Source organism: Parus major, chromosome 6, assembly GCF_001522545.3.
Source record: "Parus major isolate Abel chromosome 6, Parus_major1.1, whole genome shotgun sequence".
Lineage (NCBI taxonomy): Eukaryota > Metazoa > Chordata > Aves > Passeriformes > Paridae > Parus > Parus major.
The window spans coordinates 26,405,894-26,424,681 of NC_031775.1; the positions used below are offsets into that span (position 1 = coordinate 26,405,894).

Here is an 18,788-nt window from a genome sequence, read left to right on the forward strand (position 1 = left end):
AAGCCAGCCTGAAAATTAGGATGTATGGGATGGTGTTGAAGAGACTTCCTGATCCCACAGGCAAGCAGGTACACTGCTGAGCAGCTTTTTGAGCTGTTTTCTTTTTAAAAATTTGACTTGAAGTTCCTGGCTAATTTCTAGGCCCTTTCTCTTATAAATTTTAATTAAAAAAGAGTAAGTAGGAAAGCGGCTTGGGTCTCTGACATGATCCCTTATTAAATTCACTCTCAAAGACTTGCCTTGATTCAATCAGAAATATTTAATGAGACTTTATGTGATGGGAGCTCATTCCCTTAAGGCTGGGTCAATATTTGAGGCTGGCACAGGCACTGAGGAGCTGGGGTCCCTGCAAAGCCAGCACTAATCCCGTCTGGCATCAGAGGAGCTTGGAGGATGTTATCCGTGCCAGGCTGTCATTAGTGTCTGGGCTGCTGTTACTAATGGGGCTGTGAATTACTCTCACCCTGGAGGGTTGCTGGGTGAGCTTTGGCTGGTCCTGGGCCATGTGCTGACTCCAGGAGAGAGCCTGTTTCTCCTTTTAAAAAATGGGATTTAAGTAAGAGCCATGATTTTCACCCCATTTAGTCTTAGATTCCCTCAGCAAGCAAAACCATGCCTGTTTGTGGTGAGTAAATGTTGGATGGCACCTGTAGTGTAAAGGCTGCAGCAGGGAAGCTGGGGTTTGATCTCACTGTGCCATCCTCCCTGCATACCAAAAGCCAAGGCCAGCCTGCAAGAGGCCTGCAGATGCTCCCTTGTAAAGCCAGCCACCTTCTTCAGCTTCAAAACCCCCCTGCAATCTTACTCTGCAGTAGAAGTAAATAAATCTAATTCATACCTGAGACATATTATATGAACATTCAGACCAACTTCTCCACTGACATGAGGTAATTTTTTTTTTCCTTATAAAATCTTTTATTTCTGTCTTACTGGAAAATCAACATGCCCACTAGCAACCTTGGTGTGTTAGTCAGGAACACCCAGGAGCTTTTGTGGGGTTGTTCTGTGTATCCAAAGCAAGAAATGTGGAGGTACTTAAGCAAGAAACTCACCAAGCTTTCTGTGGGAGTGGAGGCACCAAGAGATCTTTCACAGATGTGTCTGTTTTGGTGTCTGCTCTGTAAAGGCTTCAACTGTTTAATAACTTTTTTCCTTCCTTTCCAGCTGAAGCCCATCCTGGTTTTCCCTCCCTGCAGCAGGCACTAAGCCTGCACACAGTTGCTATCTAGTGGCCAGAGGAAGGTAGTGGAAGTTTTTTCACTGCTGGTTCTGAGCAAGAGGACTGCTACAGAGATACAGGCAGGAATCTGGTACGTGTATTTGTGTGAAGTGTTGGGGTTACTGCTATTTTTCCGTGGCATAGATCTCTGAAAATTGTTTTGCTTGACGGTGCAATCACTGCTATTTAAGCTATAGTTCACTGCAGCTGTAGTTCACTGCATAGCTATGGATTTGTAGTAACTAATGGTATTGGGGATTGGATGCACTTGAAATCTCCTGGGAAGTGGAGCAGGGACAAGCCCCATTACTGAGAAAAACACTGGTAACATAATATACTCAACATTTTATTATAAAACCCTCTAAAGCGCCACTTTATAGGTCACAGTTACAACAAAGGAAATGCCTTGAGTTAGAAAAACAATGGGGACACAGAGACATTGTTTAACATTTCTTGTTTGGGGAAAGTGTGTTGCTCAGGACTTGCCTATGTTTACCATTCCCTCATGGAGACATCCCAGCAGGAGCACTGAAGCTGACTGGGCTGTGAAAGGGAAAGCAGAGCTGCTCTTGTCCATGGCTGTCTCAGTACCACTGTGAAATGTCTGGACAACTTCTGGAGGATGACAGTGGGGTGTATGGTGAGGGTGTGGCCCTACACAGATATTTAGGGTGTAGAGAGGGGCTCTTGCCAGCTCATCACGGGCCAAAACAAAAGCTTCATGGAGTCTGTGGCCTTCTGGTGCTCTGGAGAAGGAAGTCCCCAGGGTCTTTAACCAGATGAGCTAGCAGTTTATTTGCATGATCTTTTCCTATGTGCAAAACCTTGCACAGGGACAACCTGACAGCTGAGGCTCCTGAGGCCTGGCATTAGCAATTCCTCCATCTGCACCACGGTGGAAACTAGAGTCAAAAAAATGGGAGCACGGTCACCTTTCTTGCTTCCAGGATACCCTGACCAAGTGTTTTGTTGCACCCTGGCGCTGTGGTTGGGGCAAGCAAAGCCAGAACCCTTGTCAGGACATTCTCACTCACCCCGGTGACACCACCAGCTCTGGATATCACAGCCCTGTGTATCCCACTGGCTGTCTGGCCCTTGTGTGAAGAAAGAACAGCCCTTGAGAGGTGGTCTCAGGCCTTCAAGGTAAGGAAGGTACATTTTTCCTTTCTGCCTTTACCTTGGCTTTGGTGTAGCCACAAGACCCCAGGGACAACCCATCCTGGGAACTAGTGCTGCTTTAACTTTGTAGGGTTGGAAAATGGCTCCAGCCCCATCCAGCCAGCCCAGTTACTGAGCCTGGGCTCTGCAGGGCCATCAGAGGAGACGAGGTGTCTCCAGGCCACCAGACATTATCAGCAGGTTCCAGGGAGGGGAGGAGTGCATAGATTTCTGCCAACCCACTGCCACCTTTCAAATTTCAATGTCTCTAAGTTTAGCAGTTCCAAATATCCAACATCCTTAATTAGAAAGCTGGGCTAGGGTAGAGAGGGGTGGGCTTTGTGGGCCATACTGCTAGGGCCCAAAGGCAATATTAATGATCAGGAAAGAAGGGTGACAGCACCAGTATGGCCAGCAGCTCAGCAGAGCCCTGGCAGTGCAGCCTTTCCTACAGGGCAGGCTGCTCAGCCCTCCAGTGTGGAGGGACACAGGGAGGGCTGCAGCTGCAGCTCTGTGAGGATCAGACACCATCACAGCCAGGACAGTTGCATGGGGACAGCATTACCTCCCCACTCTTGGGAAAGGGCAAGCCCTGAAGGATACACTGGGATCCAGCTTTCCCATGAAACAGCTGAGCAAGCCCTCAAATAGTATTTTTTTTCCTTTTCCTTTTTTTTTTCAGAATTTCTTTGCCTAGAGCTCTTGGTGCTGCCAGTCTGTAGCACAGCTTACAGCACGAGAATGTGAGCAGCTCAATATTCTAGCAAAGCTGCAGCTGGTAGGAGATTCTAGAATGCATCAGGACACTGATTAAAAATGCCCTGGACAGGCTGCTGTGTGCTTCTCATTCATGTTTGAAGTATTGCTCACATGTGGGGATAGCCCTTGACTGAAGGCTGGATGAAATGCAGCTGAGTGACAACTGGCAGCAAGACAGGTGAGACTTTAGTTGACTCCAATTTATCAGGACAGGTACAAACTTAGCAGGCTGAGGAATAGTTGAGGTCCCTTCTGAATCCACTACAGTCACTAATATAGAAACCTTAATAACTCATTGATAAACCTTCAGAGTAGAAATACACAAAACACCCCTATGTACAGTAACATTCTTGTTTACATCAGCTGGGTTAGGACTTCGATGGAAGGATTGCCACTGGTTGTTATTGTTTTAGCTACAAGATTGGGATTTGTCTGGAAAGAGCAAGTTCATTTGGGATAACTCATATCAGCAGCTGTTGACTCCAGTGCTGCATCTGAGCCGTGGGCATGACGTGGAGGAGGCACTTGGTGTGTGGTGGTGTTGAACACCCAACCTCCACAGACAGATGGTTGAATCCCCTGGGCCGTGCGTGGGCAATTCAAGTCTTTAGTCCATTTCTGAACAATGTGCTTCTAACTAGCTCCCTTTTTCTCCCATTCCTGCCAAGGAATAAAGGCAAATTAGTCAAAATGGAAATCAGGCAAGCCACATTGTGTGGTCCCCAAGTGGTTTTGGCTGCAAGGTGGGTCAGGGAGATCTTTAAGTTATAAACAATGCTTACATTTACTCATTTAAATTGCAGGCAAGGAAAACACAGGTGAAAAGACTGGAGGAGAACCAGGCTGATGTGCTCTGGATTGTGTTGATCAGGGGTGTTTCCCAGACATGAGACCCCCCCAAAACCCCATCCCACCACAGCCAGTATGCTCCACTGCCAGAAGGGAAAAGCAGAGGGTGTCCCAGATGGATTTTCCTGCTGTACCTTACCTTAGCTTTTTGTAGGACTGTTCCCTTCCCTGTGACCATAACAGATAAAGGCCGGTTTTTTAAAGCCGTTGCTGAATTCACCGGGGAGTTCTCTGCGCTGTTTGCTGGACTGGCACTTTTTGCCTGAACCTAGAATAAAAATCATAGAAATGGTTATGACTGTAGATTACTGAGAGAGTTAGCTGCCTTTTCTCACCATCTCCTAGTACAGTGTCATCCCATTCCAATGGTGGTGCATTTTTTCAGTGATATGCCAATTTAAAAAAACAAAACACCAGGGGCATTTGTGGTGTGTTTGGGTTTTGGGGACTCTAGAACCAGAGATACAGAGCAGGTGATGGAAATCTCCATTTCATGGGAAACAAGTTCCCAAGAAGGAATTCAGATGTGTGAATCTCCTGTGAAAACCATCCCTGTGCTCAGCCAAGTGCAGAAGGAGCTGAGTCCAGACCTGTATGGCTCTGGAGGGTGTTGTTCAAGGTCCCACAGGAAAATACAACCACTCTCCTGAGCCCCATCCACCTTTCACTTCCCCATTACTGCTGTTAACGTCATTAGATTATTATTACATTATGTATATTATATATATAATACATACATAAAAGCTATACATTTATACAAGATTGCATATTACACTAATGATGCTATTATGAATTATTACATTTTTAAGCAGGCTGAGACTGTGTGACTGCCCAGCTCCCAGAAAGCTGCTGTGCATCCCAGAGGTGCCCCACATACCCGTGGGGCTGCATTCTCCAGATGGGTGGTGTCCACGGCCGTGCCCAGGGTCACTGGGCCAGACTCTGCCTTCTTCAGGTTCTCTTTCACCTCCACCAGGCTCAGCTCCAGGTCCACTCTCTGGCTTTCCTTCCTTTTGCATTCTTCGTCTATCTCCTTCAGCCTCTGCTCCAGGCTCTTGTCTGTGAAGAGAGAGGAATCTTGGGGCTTTCTGGGAACCTGGGGAGCTCCTGAGGCGGGGAGCAGGGATCAGGGCATGCCCTGCACATTTTCCTTGTGTTTTGCCCCAAGAGGGACTGTGGCTCTTGCTCTAGTGCAATCTGGGTGATGTGGTTTGTCTCAAAGCATCAGGTTCCCCCATCCCTTCTGGTCCCAGGACGACCAGGTTCATTGCCCCCTCTTTCTCCATGGCCCCAGCTTGGCTCATTTCCATACATCCCACCTTGCCCTGCCCTACCTGTGCTGCCACCAAGCATCTCCTTCAGCTCCCGCCTCTCCTTGCGCAGCTGGGTGAGCTGAGCTCGGATTTCATCCTTCTCCTTCTCCAGCCGTTCCTTCTCCTCTGTGAACCGTTTCACCTCCGCCTCTGTCCTGTTCTTGCCCAGCTTGGTTTCCACTGCTGCTGCTGGAAACACAGCCCACCAACAACAGGGTCAGTCAGGGGAAAAAAAGCAGGAGGGAGAAAACCTTTTCAGGTGCTTGAAAAGAAAACAAGGGAAGGTCTGAAAAGTCACCAACCACTAGAGTCAGCTCACAGACTGCTGTAGAGCAGAGCCAAGTCAAATCAAAGGGCTCCAGCTCTCTTTAAGCACCCTCGGGCCACCTGAGCAGCACACTCACCTGGCAGTGGCATCTTGGGCCGGTGTGCAGGCACCAGCTGGGGACTGCCTGCTGGAACTGTGCCCGCTGGCACCTCGGGGCCCACCTGGGGGAAGGCAATGTTCTGCTGCTGGGTCTGGATTTTGACAGCAGGCACCCGTGGCAGAACCTCCTCAGGCTCTGGCTTCTCTGGGTGTTTCTGGAAAGGAGAAATGAAGTGGGATGATGAGGTGTAGGGAACTGGCTCAGTGATTAAGCCTGGCCTGGCATCACAGTTTGGACAGTACCTGCTCCGAGGTCTCTGCTGCCTTAGTACAGGGCTCAGCTTCCTTAGCCACAGGGGCTGTCTCAGCTGTGCTCTCTGGGGCAGCCTTGCTGGCAGCCCTTTCTAGAGAGGGTGAGCTGAGGGGTGAAGACTGGCATGACATCTTGCCAGCACAGTGTAGTAAGGTCTTCACTGGGGTGAGATCCAGATACACTCTGTCTTGGTCCGCCTCCAATTTGCTCTCACTCTTGGGTAGTTCTTCCTGCAAAAGAGACCATCTGCTGCAACTGGAAGTACAAGAAACATCTCACTGCAGAGCAGAACTATCTCAGGCAATCTGGAGTATTTTCCAAAAATCTTAGAGGAATTAAAATGCCAGTCTCTGAGTCATTCCACAGAGGGCTTTTGGAAGTACTGAAGGAAAGGCCCCTCCTGTTTTCCTTCAACAGGTCTCTCATGGTAGGAGCAGCCCCATGCAAGGACATCACTGTTGTACATCCAGCAACCCATGCCACATTCTTTGCCTTTCCTGAGTTAACAGTCCCGTTCCCAGCATGATCCACTGCTCTTGTCTTTTCACACAGGGCTTTCTCTTACAGGCATAAAAAGGAATTTTGAAAGGCTAGGCTCCAAAAAGCCCATTATCACCAAATAATCCATGCCATTTGCTGATGAAAACTGTGGAATTTTATCCCAGCTGCCTGAGGATCCCTACAGCTCCTTTCTGGAAACCTCTCTTCCATTCCTTAGCAACTCCTCTCCACCACTTGCTCCATTCCAAAGGCCAGGATTTCCCCAGGGGCTGGGAGTCCCCTTCACCACTGCTGGGGAGCCCTCCCATTCACTGCTGGAGACTCCCCATGGCCAGATGTTTGCCACAGTCCCCCCAGAGCTCCCTGCAACAGGGCATCTGTCTCACCACAGGCATGTCCGGCAGATCCACATCGTCGTACAGCTCGTCCTGCTGCAGCCTGCCCTTGGGCAGGTTGTCGATGTAGGCGTTGGGCTCTGAGTATTTCCTCTGCATTAGGCTGTGAACAGACAGCAGGACATCCCATCAGGGGGACTGGATTTGCTGCATGGCTCAGCAGTGCTGCATTTTTAGACATCTGAGAACACCAGTGCTGAGGTGTGGGCAAGGCCAGGCAGATGCAGGAGAGAAGGCAGAGCCATACAAAGCAGTGTGGTCACTGCTGCTGCTGCCCATTAAGCAGCACCCACCAGAGTGGGGCTGTATTTCCCCTGGGCTCTTTCCTTTCCTGCCCAGCCCTCAGCCACAGCAGCACAGCTGCTCTGCCCCAGTAGCATGATGGACTGGGTGGCCATCTGGAGATGCCCCTGCATTTGCAACAGCCACTCATGCATGTGCCCCATGGAGAGCTGCAGCTCAGGCCAGATGCACCCTGGTGGGACTGGAAGTGCTCTCCTGTCCCAAAAGAAAGCTGCAGCTGTGAATTTACCACCTATTTCCATGGCAGCCAAAGCCCCCTGCTCTGGCTTGCGTTCCCTCTTCCAGCCCCACACAGCCCCAACCCATTACCAGTGACATACAAGAAGGAATTTTTCGCAGCGCTCACAATGCAGGAAACCCTGTCAGCATCCACGTAATCGTAGGTAAATTCCTCTGGGTCTGTTTTCGAGCCTGACTCCGACAAGAGGAGGCCCAGCCAGTGGCCCATTTCCTCTGAGGACTTTGCCTGCAGGGTGATCAGACACAGGACAGGTTGCAGCAGTGGTTCCTCTGCACTCACAGGGCTGATGCTGGCTTAGACTGGGTAGGGAAGCATGCTGGCCTGAGCTTCCAAGGGGAAAGATGAACTGCTGGGTATTTATAATAAACCTAAGGCTGCCTTAAAAGTACAACTCTGTGGATGGACTGATTCAAAAATCTGGCAGCCAAATAAATGCAGTTCTTTGCTCTGCTCCTTCCTAAAATTTCTAGTTAGTCTGCATTTTCCTTTCAGTGGTGATCAGCTCAGCTGTCCACAAGAGTAAGAGATGTCTCTGGGGCTGGATGTCTGCAGGGAGCAGCTTTGGGTGAGCAAAGCATGCGGCTTTTATTTTGCACCAGCAGAGTGCAGCAATGGGATTGCCAAAGCAGAGGCAAGGAGACCCGAGCCTGCGAGGTCCCACTGCCAGAACACAAACCCTTTCCATGGCTCTTTGCAGAGGGGAGAGGAGAAGGGAAGAGTTTAAAGCATCAGAGTCCATTGCTTTAACACGGTCAGTAGCCAATTCCCAGCTGCAGTGAGCAGTCTGACATTTTGCAACATGACGAGTTAAATTCTAGGCCATGAAGTCAGCTCTAGCAAATAGCCACATGCACCTCCCAGTGTAGGGGACTACACCTGAAGCAAGAAGTTGGCTAATGCAGCCACTTTTTGCATTGATTTGAGGAGTCAGAGCAGTAACCACAAAGTAAAGTTCAGGGCAAGTGAATATATATACACTTCCCAAACTGGAAAGTATCTTTTAAGCTTTCAGTCTGTTTTATTTAGCAGAGACTTCAGTCCCTGGGAAGCCTGCCAGCCAGCCAGTCCATACATGGAGTCTGACATTGAGTCTGACATCCCAACAAAATACAGATTCTTCCATTCACAAAATGTAAATTTTCCCAGCACCTCTTCTTTACTTCTGTAATTGGACAAAATTTCTTAGATATAGACATACCCTGAATCAGAAACTAAACAAAAACATCTTCCAATTTCAAGGCATGCTCTCAAAGTCAGTTGTTTAGCTATAAATATTCCACCCACTAAAAAAATACAGGAAATTGCTCACATTGTCCACCTCCTACTATAATCATGCTGTCGTCAGAGAGAAGTAAGATTAGAGAGAAACAGTCCTGGATGCAGGCATAAGAAAGTAACAGATGGAGATGAATTCACTTGCCCTTTCAGGGGCAGATCTGTGACAGGCTTACTTGGGATGTGTGACCCATGGCTTTGGGGGCCTGCTGTAAAAAGATGAAGTTCTCTGTTCCTTCTAACCACAGCCTTAAATCTCTAAAGTGGCATTCTTCTCATCAAACATTAACCATCTGCAGTACACTCCACAAAACTTAATTATCTAAGGCTATTCTGCAGTCAGGGGAGAGAGATGGGAATCTCCAGAGGACCCCATGTCCCACCCTAAGATAAGTGCCTAAGATGAAGGCTGAATGGTCCCTCTGGAGGTGCCAGCATCAGACACAGCCTGGATTACCAGTGAGGTGAGACACATTCTAGGTGACCACAGGCAGATGAATCAAAGTCCTTCTCCTCAGGTTCTGTTTTGTTGGACTGAGGTTTCTCTGGAGGAACCCACTGGCATTTAGACCTCCTAAGGTATCCAAGCTGATGATTTTAAGCAGAGCTTCCTCAGAGATGCACACCCTACCTCCAAAACAACCCGTTCCTCGCCGTTGTGCAGGATGCGGAAGGAGTAAAGATGGTCAGGGCTCGGCTCTGGGATGATTTCACAGCCTGCCAAGCTCAGGGGCTGCTGAGCCAGTTTGCTTCGGTTCTTGTCCTGGTAGAAATGGAGGTGTCCATCTTTTATCTGACACCACCGGGACTTCCACTGGCTGTTCACCAGCACGTTCAGGTAACCTGCAAGTAAGAACAGGTTACTTAGACACATTTTCCATTTAACCCATATTAATTTGTGTGCCTGGGGATGTCTGAGAGGTAAGCTATGAGATCACACAACGCAAAGCCACAGGCACCAATAAAGAGCAAAAGCACAAAGACAAGCTGTCCTATCCATACAAAACAGGGTGAAAAGGGTAAAAATCTTGAAAATGAGACCCTTAAGATTCAGGATAGGTTTGGAGCAGCAAGTTGGCTGCAGATGGCTGTCCAAAGTTGGTCCCAGGTGGTAAATACATTTAAGCTGATCCTCACAACTCTCCCTGCAGGCTCCCACACCCTGGGCAGCACAAATGCCCTGTGTGTGCATGTCTGGTATTACCCACCCTTCCTGTTGGGTCACTCTGAGAACCACAGGCACCACAATCTGTATGGATTTACTGGCAGGACCACCTGGCATAGGCATGTTTGAGAAGGATGATGCCTGGTGTTCATCCTGTCCTGCATACTGAGATCCAGCCCTGAGACAAGTCCCTGCAGAGGGACTCATGCTGCCACTTACTTGAAGTCTCCAGGGATCTCTCTGGGCTATCCAGGGAGCTGGACTTCTTCCTCCCGAGGTTCATCAGGTTGCTCAGTTTCAGGCCAGTTGTGCCCTTCTTCTTAACTACCAGAAATGAAAAAGACACATGCGTGGCTTTCCCAGCTCCCAGCCTGCTGTCCCAGCTGGGGGTCCTGCCCTCACCTCACACACATCCCTTGCAGAGGGAAAACCTGTGACTCAGGGACAGGCTGGAAAACTCCAAAGCCCAGGGAGTTCAGGAGCAAGGTGGCACCAGTAAGATCAGCTAGGGATTTGTGGAAGATGCTAATCTGTATTGCTTTACACGTGGGTTGGCTCTGACCAAAGGCCAGTCACTGCAGGAGCAGTGAGAGCTGCTTGCACAGCTCTTGCTGGGCAGGTACCAACCTCCCTTCACTTTCCTACACCACAAAATATTTAATTAAGAACCATTACTTATAAACATCTACTGTATGAAAGTCCTTTCCTCTCTAAAGAGGGACACAGGTGGAAGGGGGGAAGTTTATGTCCAAAGAGGCTCTTCAAAATTCTCCTACTGTGCACATCAGTCAGTATGTGAATAAGCTTATGGAACCAACGGGTAATCCTGGTAAGAATATCAAATTCCCAGGCAATGAATGCACACACAGCTTTCACAGGTCTGTTTGAGGTGGCAGTGACAGGAGCTACAGCAGTCCTGGCCCCAGGCAGGGTCAAGGGCTCATTTTCCCTGTCATTCCCAGGGCAAAGTTTTACCATCTTTTGTTTCAGCTGTCTCCATGTGGCCATCGGTGCTGCTCCCGCTCTCGGAGGCTGCAGAGTATCTCTCAGACACCTCCACCTGTAACAAGCACAGGCACAAGCTCCACAGATGCAGGTGACCCATTCTTCCAGCCAGAATGTGCTGCAGTCCTTCTCCCATATTATGAGGTCCCGCTCTCTCTTGTAGAAGATGCTTTCACCCAGGCATCCCCAGCCAGCTCACACACACTGTGACGTTCCCATTGTTCCTGAACATGGTTGGGCTCAACTCTGAGGAGACACAGAGGCACCACCAGTGCCACCCTATGGCCTCCTACCCTGCAGCCTGGCTGGTGGGGGCATTTGGCAGTCCCTGTAGGGGGCATGGGCAGAGGAACCAGCCAGGTGCCCAAACAGGTCAATTTTGGGTGTCCACCAGAGACTTAGGAAAGTCCCTTTGTCCTCCCACTGTTTTGGAATGAGCTGCTCCCAGGGGACTGTCACCTAAACCTGGACTAAGAGATGACCCAAGCCATGGCATTAAAGGGTCTGTGTTTCTCCCAAAGCTCTCGGTGAACACAACCATCTCACTGGATGAGATAGAAGATGCTGCCCTAGATAGCTGGTAGCCAAATGCTGAGTTAGTCTGGGAGGGAAGATATGGCAACAAAACTAAGATGCAAAGGAAAATTAAGATGGTTCCAAGAATGCTCATTTTCAGCAGCACAGAGGTCTGGTTACACTCCTATCAGTCTTTCCTTACCTAAAATTAAGGCACCTACACTACTATCTATTGAAGGAAAGGGCTGGAAAGCCTAAGTGCCAGTTCTGTCTACAGAGACAAGATGTACCTTTGGGTAACCGAGACGCTGCGAGTCTGGGATGTACTGGTTCCCTTCACTGCCTCCTTCACAGAGCAGACCACTGGTCTCTTGGATTACCTGTGCAGAAGGGAAAGCCAAAGCCTGTGACAACTGCAGTAACAGGATCAATTAATCTCCCATAGCTAGGACAGGAAAAACCGTATCAGGCTGGGAGACCCATGGTTTACTGTCCCTGTGACCCTGGGGACTGTCCTGGTGTTGCATCAGGCATCCAGCAGAAAGTGTTGGATCCAAGTCACTGGGAGAGGCTGCCAGCAAAGGCAGCCCTGGTGTCTCACAGCCCCGTGGCTCTCCTGGGCTCCAGGAGGCTCCTCCTCCTGCTACTGTCTCAGGGGAAGGGCTGCATTTACCCCTGCCCTCAGCAAATTCATGCTGGGGACCTACCCCAGACATTTCCCAGCCCTGCCACAGCAGCTGAGCTGGGAGGTCCCCATGTGGCCTCCAGCACACTGAAGGCTGCAGGGAGCTGCAGGAAAAATCTATCCCAGGACATGAAAATGAGGTGGTATATTTGTATAAAGGCTTGCAGTGAAGAAGGGAGCCAGAGCAGGGAGAGGGCTGAGATAAGAACTGATGTCCCAGCAAAGCATGGGAGCAACAGTGGGACAAGTCCTGAAGGTGTCACTGACCCTGAGCCACTGTTCTGCCTGGTCTTTGCTCTGCAGCCCCAGCACGATGACATCAGCGTTCGTGGGGATGATCTTCAGCTTGTGCTCTTTCTTCCTCACTTGCTTTTCCTTGTGAATGACAGTGCAGCCCAGCAAATTCACGTCGAGCTGGGGGTTGTGGTCTTTGGAGCTCTTGTAGCACTGGGGAAGGAAGACAGGAACAGGTGAGAGGCAGAGGAGGAACCTTCCTGCTCTGAACTCAACCCTGTAAGGGACTCATGCAGCCACACGCACTAAGTGCACTGAGCACAAAAAGGTCCTACAGTTCTAAGAAGTCTGCACAGACTACACACAGGAGATCCCTGTATGTACAGGTACACATATATCTGATTGCATGAATACATTGTCTGAAATACCTTTTACTGACAGTGGACCATGTATGTGGTTAGCCTCTGGGATAGGTATCCCTTCTGCTTAACCACCTCTAAAAGTTTCCCCAAAAAGTATCCCTAGACGTTTTGGGGGATTGGTATTTTGGTCACAAATGTGTCCTTGTGCCCCCTTCAGCAATCTCATGCCCACATTCCTTCTGAAAATGGAACAAGATCCCCAAATCTCCAGGACATGGTTTTTGAAGCATTGCTTCTAGGGGTACTTTGGTTTTTGCCAGCTCATTAACAAGGTCTGAGGTGCCACTTCCTTCCCCAGCTCATAAAACCAGATTATTTTAGACAGAAACTAGAGGATCTGCTCACCAGCAGCCTGGTGTCCTTGATAACACACAGCTGTTTTGCCCACTGTCCCAGCCACTTCTTTCTCCACAGGAAGGCACAGATGCGGGCATCCTTCATCAGCTCAATGGTGGCCTCTGGGGATGGCCACTGATGGGTTGCTGACTTGCCTTTGCTGCTCTCTTCCTCATCGTAAGATTCGTAGGAACTACTAACGGCTTCACCATCTTCTATAACAAAATCAAAGCTCTATCATTAAATCCATTTTTAGAATTACTCAGAGTCAAATGCTTCCTCAGCCATGCTCACACATGCACAAGCTTCCCGTGCTGGGATGTGTCTTTTGAGGCACTCCTACAGGAGGATGATTAATATGAAAATTACCCTCATAGATCCTTTTTTCTTTCTAGCCCATTATGAATCTCATTGCAGTATTTTGTGCCTAATGGGCTCTGTTAGCAAACACTCAAAAGACACTTCTCAGTTGACCACAAATTTGAGAACATTCCCTTAGACATTTCCTGATGTTTGCTGCTTTTCCCCCAAAGATGCTTTTACTACTTTCAACCTCAAGCCAAACACGCACAATGTTTAAGACAACAGCAAGCTACAATCAGCCCTTGTCCTCTAAATGCCATAAGTAAAAATGGTATTTGCAAGGCCATGCAGCAAGCAATGATCTATTGCACTGGAGATACCATTCACTTTCCCTCTCTGGTCCAACAGGTCCCTCTCTCTCTACTCAGTATCAAAGGCTTTGAAGTAATTCTGTTGCAACACCAAATAATAATAATCAGTGGCAAATGTGAGAAGAGGTAGCAACATTTTTTATGTCCATTCTTAAATGGATTGCTGTGTTACTAGGATGAGTTGGAATTTTCAATACTCAGCTCTAAGGCACTGCAGATTATTGGAGTTTCCAGTTGATCAGTGGTACCAGGCTCATCAAAAACACTGAAAATTTTCTCCCTGATTGCAAGGGGATTTCCAAAATTCTGCTGGCATTTAAAGCTCTGAGTCACAAGATAAACTCACACAGCAAGATGGTAAGATTGGGGCAACATTTGTGTAGGGTTTGGGAACTCTTGTCCTACCAAACAGCATGGAGGAATATTGTTAAGTTTCTCTCACTGGAATTTAATCTCACTTGGATTCTCACCAAAATCTTACTACCTATATAAAAATAACATTGGTGCAAATTAGAAGAATAAAAGCAGTCAGAAAAGAGAATGAAAAAGGCATTAGGAGCTTCACTGAAGAACGTTTCAGTTGGGTTTGTTCTTTAAATAAAAGGAACTGAGATGCAGTAACAAAGCTACACTCTTACCCCCAGTGAAATTTCACTCTACAACCTCCCTCAAGTGATCAAAACTGCAACAATTAAACAAATTTTTTGAAAAGCAAATACTCCCCTTTGAAGACTCTGAATGGAACACACTACTGCCTCACCATCTCCATGCCCTCAACGTATCAAACTGTCCATCTTTTATGGGAAAACTTTACCCCTTACACAGTGCATTCTCATTACACAGACCTTGTCCACAGGCCCCCTACACAGAAATTCAGATGGAGTAAAAATGTAGGAGTTTCTCAACCCTACAAACACCAAGAAGCTGAACCTCTGTGCAGCTACAGGACTTCTCCATGTGTAGCAGCAGCAAGGATGCCCAAGGGAACATCATCTCCCAAAACTCCCTCCTTATCCACATGGGGGTATCACTAACCACTCCTCTGGCCTCTTTTGGAAGTCTCTGGTGCCCCCACCTAAGCAGTTGGTCTCAGGCTGCCACCTTACTCCTGAGAAGTCCTGGATTCTCTTCTGTGCATCGACCACAACCACAACTGTGGCTCCTCATGAGATGAGCCCCTCCCTACTTGAAGAGCTACAGCAACTTCTGTCCTGGTGACACTGCTACAGCCTCATGAAGGAAAGGCATTTACCAGACAAAAGTGACAAGCCTTGCCTGGTGGCTTGTGACAACCCTGTGATCACTACTAAGGCTCACTCAGTCCCAAATTATATAGCTCAGGCATCAATGGCAGCCACAATCTTGGATGTCTTCATGTAAATCCACCTCTGCTTTCCTGTGGGTCTTCCCATGAGCCCCCAGGGAGCTAAATCAAAGCCATGATGCAGGAAGCTCAGACATCTTATACTGCCACTCTGCCTTTGCCTCAGTGGAGCACCTTCAATAACAGCTACTTGTCAATACAGCCAGCATTACCACACATCAGCTCCACACCAGTGACAGAAGGGGAATAAAAGCTGGGGAAGTTCTCTTCATTGCCATCCTGAGCACAGGGAAAGCCACAAAAAATAATGCTTTGTGCAAAACAGGGAGAGGTGGTTACCCTCCATGCATGTAACAGGCAAATCCAGGGATGATCTTTGCTAAAACTGAGTTTTTGGGGGATATTTTGGGGTGCTTTTTTGTCATTGTTGTTTAAAAAAGGCACTTCAGGTTTGGAAAGCATGTCATACCCATAGTTATTGTGGCATAAATAACGCCCTCAGTAACCTGCAACCCTGGCCTGGGTCCAGCCGCAGCAAGCCTACCAAAAAGACCTGCACAGTCAAAAAGAAAGAGAAAGGGAGACAAAGAGAGAAAGCCACAGATAAGCAAATGCAGAGAACAACAGTGGTGTCAATCCCCTCAGCCAGTGAGGCTGTCCCATCCCTGCACACCTGCATAGGCTGAGACTTCAAACAGGGACAGCATTTTCAACCCATCCCCTCAAACAAGGCAATTCCCTTTAAAACAGAATCATCGTCATCACAATTAAAAGCAGCCAGGGCCGATGAACTGTTTCAGCCAGAATAATTATTGCTCAGTTGGCAGCCACATCGCCCCTCTGTTTTCACTCTGCTCCTTATCGAACCCTCCAATTATGCAAAGGCTGCTGATAAGGGTTTAACACATTTCAGCCCAAGAGGGAAGGGAAGAGCAGCCTCTGCTGGAGCTGGAAAATGTAAGGCAGAGCATCCCCACTGGAGGGGTGGGAATGCTGCTGCTGAAAGATGGACCTCGAGACCCAGCAGACTCACCCGCTTGCTTTGTTTGAATTAATTCACTCACGGTTTGCTACAGTGCCTCACAGTCCCACCTCTGATGGTGCACGAAACCTCTATCTCCTCAGCCCATCTGGAGGCTTGCTTTGATGTCCTTTCTTGGCAGTGCACCCACTTATTTTAGTGTTGTTCCTATTTTTGTCTGATCTCACTACGCCCATTTGTTTGGGGACACATGGGTGTCTTCCAAGGCTCATGCTGCAACACTGTCAGAAACAGTATCACAGAGGGGCTTTCCACAAGAGCTTACAGTGACAGGACAAGGGGAAATGGATTCAAACTGAGAGAGTGTAGGTTTAGGTTAGATTTTAGGAAAAAAAGTTGTTAGTGTAAACATGATGAGGAACTGGTACAGATTGCTCAGAGAGGCTGTGGATGCCCCAGCCCTGGAAGTGTTCAAGGCAAGGCTGGCTGGAGCTCTGAGCAATCTGGTCTAGTGAAAGGTGTTCTGTACATGGCAGGGGTGTTGGAACGAGATGATTTTTAAAGTCCCTTCCAAGCCCTTCCATTCTGTGATTCTATGAAAGACCACCAGCAGCTTCCTGGACTGCCACCCCCTCCCTATGCAGCTTGTAGGGAAAGGCACAGAGGGCTTGCGGGGGTTACTGGGGCCAGAACAAAGCCTTGCACGTCCAGATTGCCCTTTAGCAACAGCAGTCACACCAAGGTCCCAGATGATTTGCTAGCAGTGAGCATCACTCTGTAGGACAGGTACAAAGTATCACTGACATCTGATAGGGCACAGGGTCGGGCAGAGGATGGGGAGCCTGTGCTTGTAGAAACACAGGACAGAGACCTGCAGGTTTTCCCACATGCTGCAGTATGATTTCTTGAGGCAAACCAGGGCACCAGCATCACTGCCCAGCTCCCCTGTGCACAGCACACCACACTTCACCTGCTCCTGAGCCCCCACAGCCTCTCCTGCCACATACCTGCTGCTCCACATCTCTCCCTGCTCCTTCTGGCTCACCCTGCAAGGAACCACCTCCAACATGAGGTTCCCAAACAGGACAGAGATTCTCACGATGATTCCTTCCTCCTCACACAAAACACACTTTGTAGCACATCAGGAGGTTTGTGGAGGAGGGATGTGGTGGGGAGGAGACTGGTGGCTGAGCAATCTCAGGATGCAAAGGCACCACACACCTCAGTGGTGAGGAATCACTGAAATCCTCTGTCCCATCTCTCCTGGCTTCACAGAATAGGAGCCTATCTCCACTTACAGCTCTGACAGTGCCCAGTAAAACACGGAGCCTGCTGGTGCAACAGCTGATCACAGCAGCCTCATTTGGACAGTGCCCTCATCATTTGTGCTTTTCTCTTTTTGCAGAGCTCTGATCTCTCATTTCCTTAAGCATCTAGATTTCAGTGGGTGGTGGGTGTATTTGTGTCTTGGACCAGCAGGTTACCAAGGAAAAGAGGTGGGAGCTGGGTATGCACTTCTCATTCTTGCCAGCCAAGCCTCTGAACTGAGGGCAAGTTTATGGAGCTGCACGGATAAGACAAGCTGGGTATCCCAGCACATGGATCCATGGCTGCATTCCAGCTAATCTGGCGTGTGCCTTTTTATGCCATGGCTCTGAACAATTTATCCACTTTCCCAGTGTGCAGTGTAGCATGCAGGAGGGGAAAAGAAATCTCCTTTATCTTAGATTGCAGGCATGGGGATGAGGCTGCAGCAGCCTGGACTGCCCCAGCTGCAGCAGGGCTTCACAGCCCTCACCTCAGCCAAATGTCCCAGAGCCTTTCAGCAAAACACAGGGCAGAGCCAGAGGGACCTCTCCTCTGCACTGAAACTGCATCTTTCACCCGGGCCACAATGAGCCTGAACCTTTTCCCACCTGAGCTGGGCACTATCTTCTGTTCACTGACATGGAGATTCAAAGCCCAGTAGCTTACACTGGGGCTGGAGAGGACCCAGCTTCTCCCAGATGAAGCCCAAATTCAACAGCCAAGGATTTAGATCCCAATCTTTCACCATTAACTCTCACTTCTTTGCTTGCCTCAACTCTTGCCACTCAGCTCTGCCCATGCCACACACTCTGCTGCAGCCAAGGCAGATGAGCAGAGATGTGCCTCTGCAGTGGGGTGATATAATCTATCTCTTAAATGGATTATAAAGTGATGACAAGAGCAGCTCAGCTATCAGATCAGAGGAAGGCAATCTCTCAGTGGAGGGTGTTCAACAAAAGGATGCAGGAATACCTGGTAAAAAGTGAGAATGTGGGAGCTCAGCATGCAGCAGCCTCCTCCCAGAGGGGACAGGCATGGGTGGCACTGCTCCAGGACACGGCTGGGTGCTGTCCCAGGCTGTGAGCGAGTGTGTGCAATGGAACCCACACGCTTTCCCCACACACGAAGCCTGGCTTTCTAATCAAGCTTACAGATGGTTAAACTGCCACAAGAGACAGAGCTGAATAAAGAGCCAATTATAAAAACAGTTATCACTCCTAACAGACCAGCAGAGCCATGGATTTTGAGCCCCAAGGGGACAATCAGAGCGCTAGGACACGAATGCAAGTCACCACAGCTTCACCACTCAGTCCTGAATAGAAACTTGTGTTTGACTGCAGTCTATCTGCCAGAAAAATCACCAAGACAAAGAGGACCCACAATGGTTTCTAACATTTTACACTGATGCTATATTGACCCAAACATATTACTAACTTCTACAGGA

At 48.7% G+C, this 18,788-nt stretch overlaps 1 protein-coding gene across 4 annotated transcripts in view; it reads right to left on the bottom strand.

Annotated features, from left to right (window-relative positions):
- Nucleotides 1-1,544: 1,544 nt before the first annotated feature.
- The window catches only part of AFAP1L2 (actin filament associated protein 1 like 2), a 63,327-nt gene continuing 46,083 nt past the window's right edge, over nt 1,545-18,788 (bottom strand). Inside the window, exons 6-20 of one of the 4 annotated variants that reach the window (XM_015633497.3) lie at nt 15,524-15,607; nt 13,066-13,268; nt 12,332-12,511; nt 11,670-11,759; nt 10,834-10,918; nt 10,078-10,182; nt 9,325-9,536; nt 7,498-7,643; nt 6,866-6,977; nt 5,969-6,208; nt 5,703-5,880; nt 5,320-5,487; nt 4,863-5,044; nt 4,125-4,253; nt 1,545-3,796 (exon numbers count right to left, since the gene is read on the bottom strand). In XM_015633497.3, the coding sequence (XP_015488983.1) occupies nt 3,770-3,796; nt 4,125-4,253; nt 4,863-5,044; nt 5,320-5,487; nt 5,703-5,880; nt 5,969-6,208; nt 6,866-6,977; nt 7,498-7,643; nt 9,325-9,536; nt 10,078-10,182; nt 10,834-10,918; nt 11,670-11,759; nt 12,332-12,511; nt 13,066-13,268; nt 15,524-15,607 (2,141 nt within the window). In that variant the 3' untranslated portion in view covers nt 1,545-3,769. Of the gene's footprint in view, nt 3,797-4,124; nt 4,254-4,862; nt 5,045-5,319; nt 5,488-5,702; nt 5,881-5,968; nt 6,209-6,865; nt 6,978-7,497; nt 7,644-9,324; nt 9,537-10,077; nt 10,183-10,833; nt 10,919-11,669; nt 11,760-12,331; nt 12,512-13,065; nt 13,272-15,523; nt 15,608-18,788 lie in introns of all 4 variants that reach the window. The other 3 variants (XM_015633496.3, XM_015633500.3, XM_015633499.3) reach the window with 3 other exon arrangements.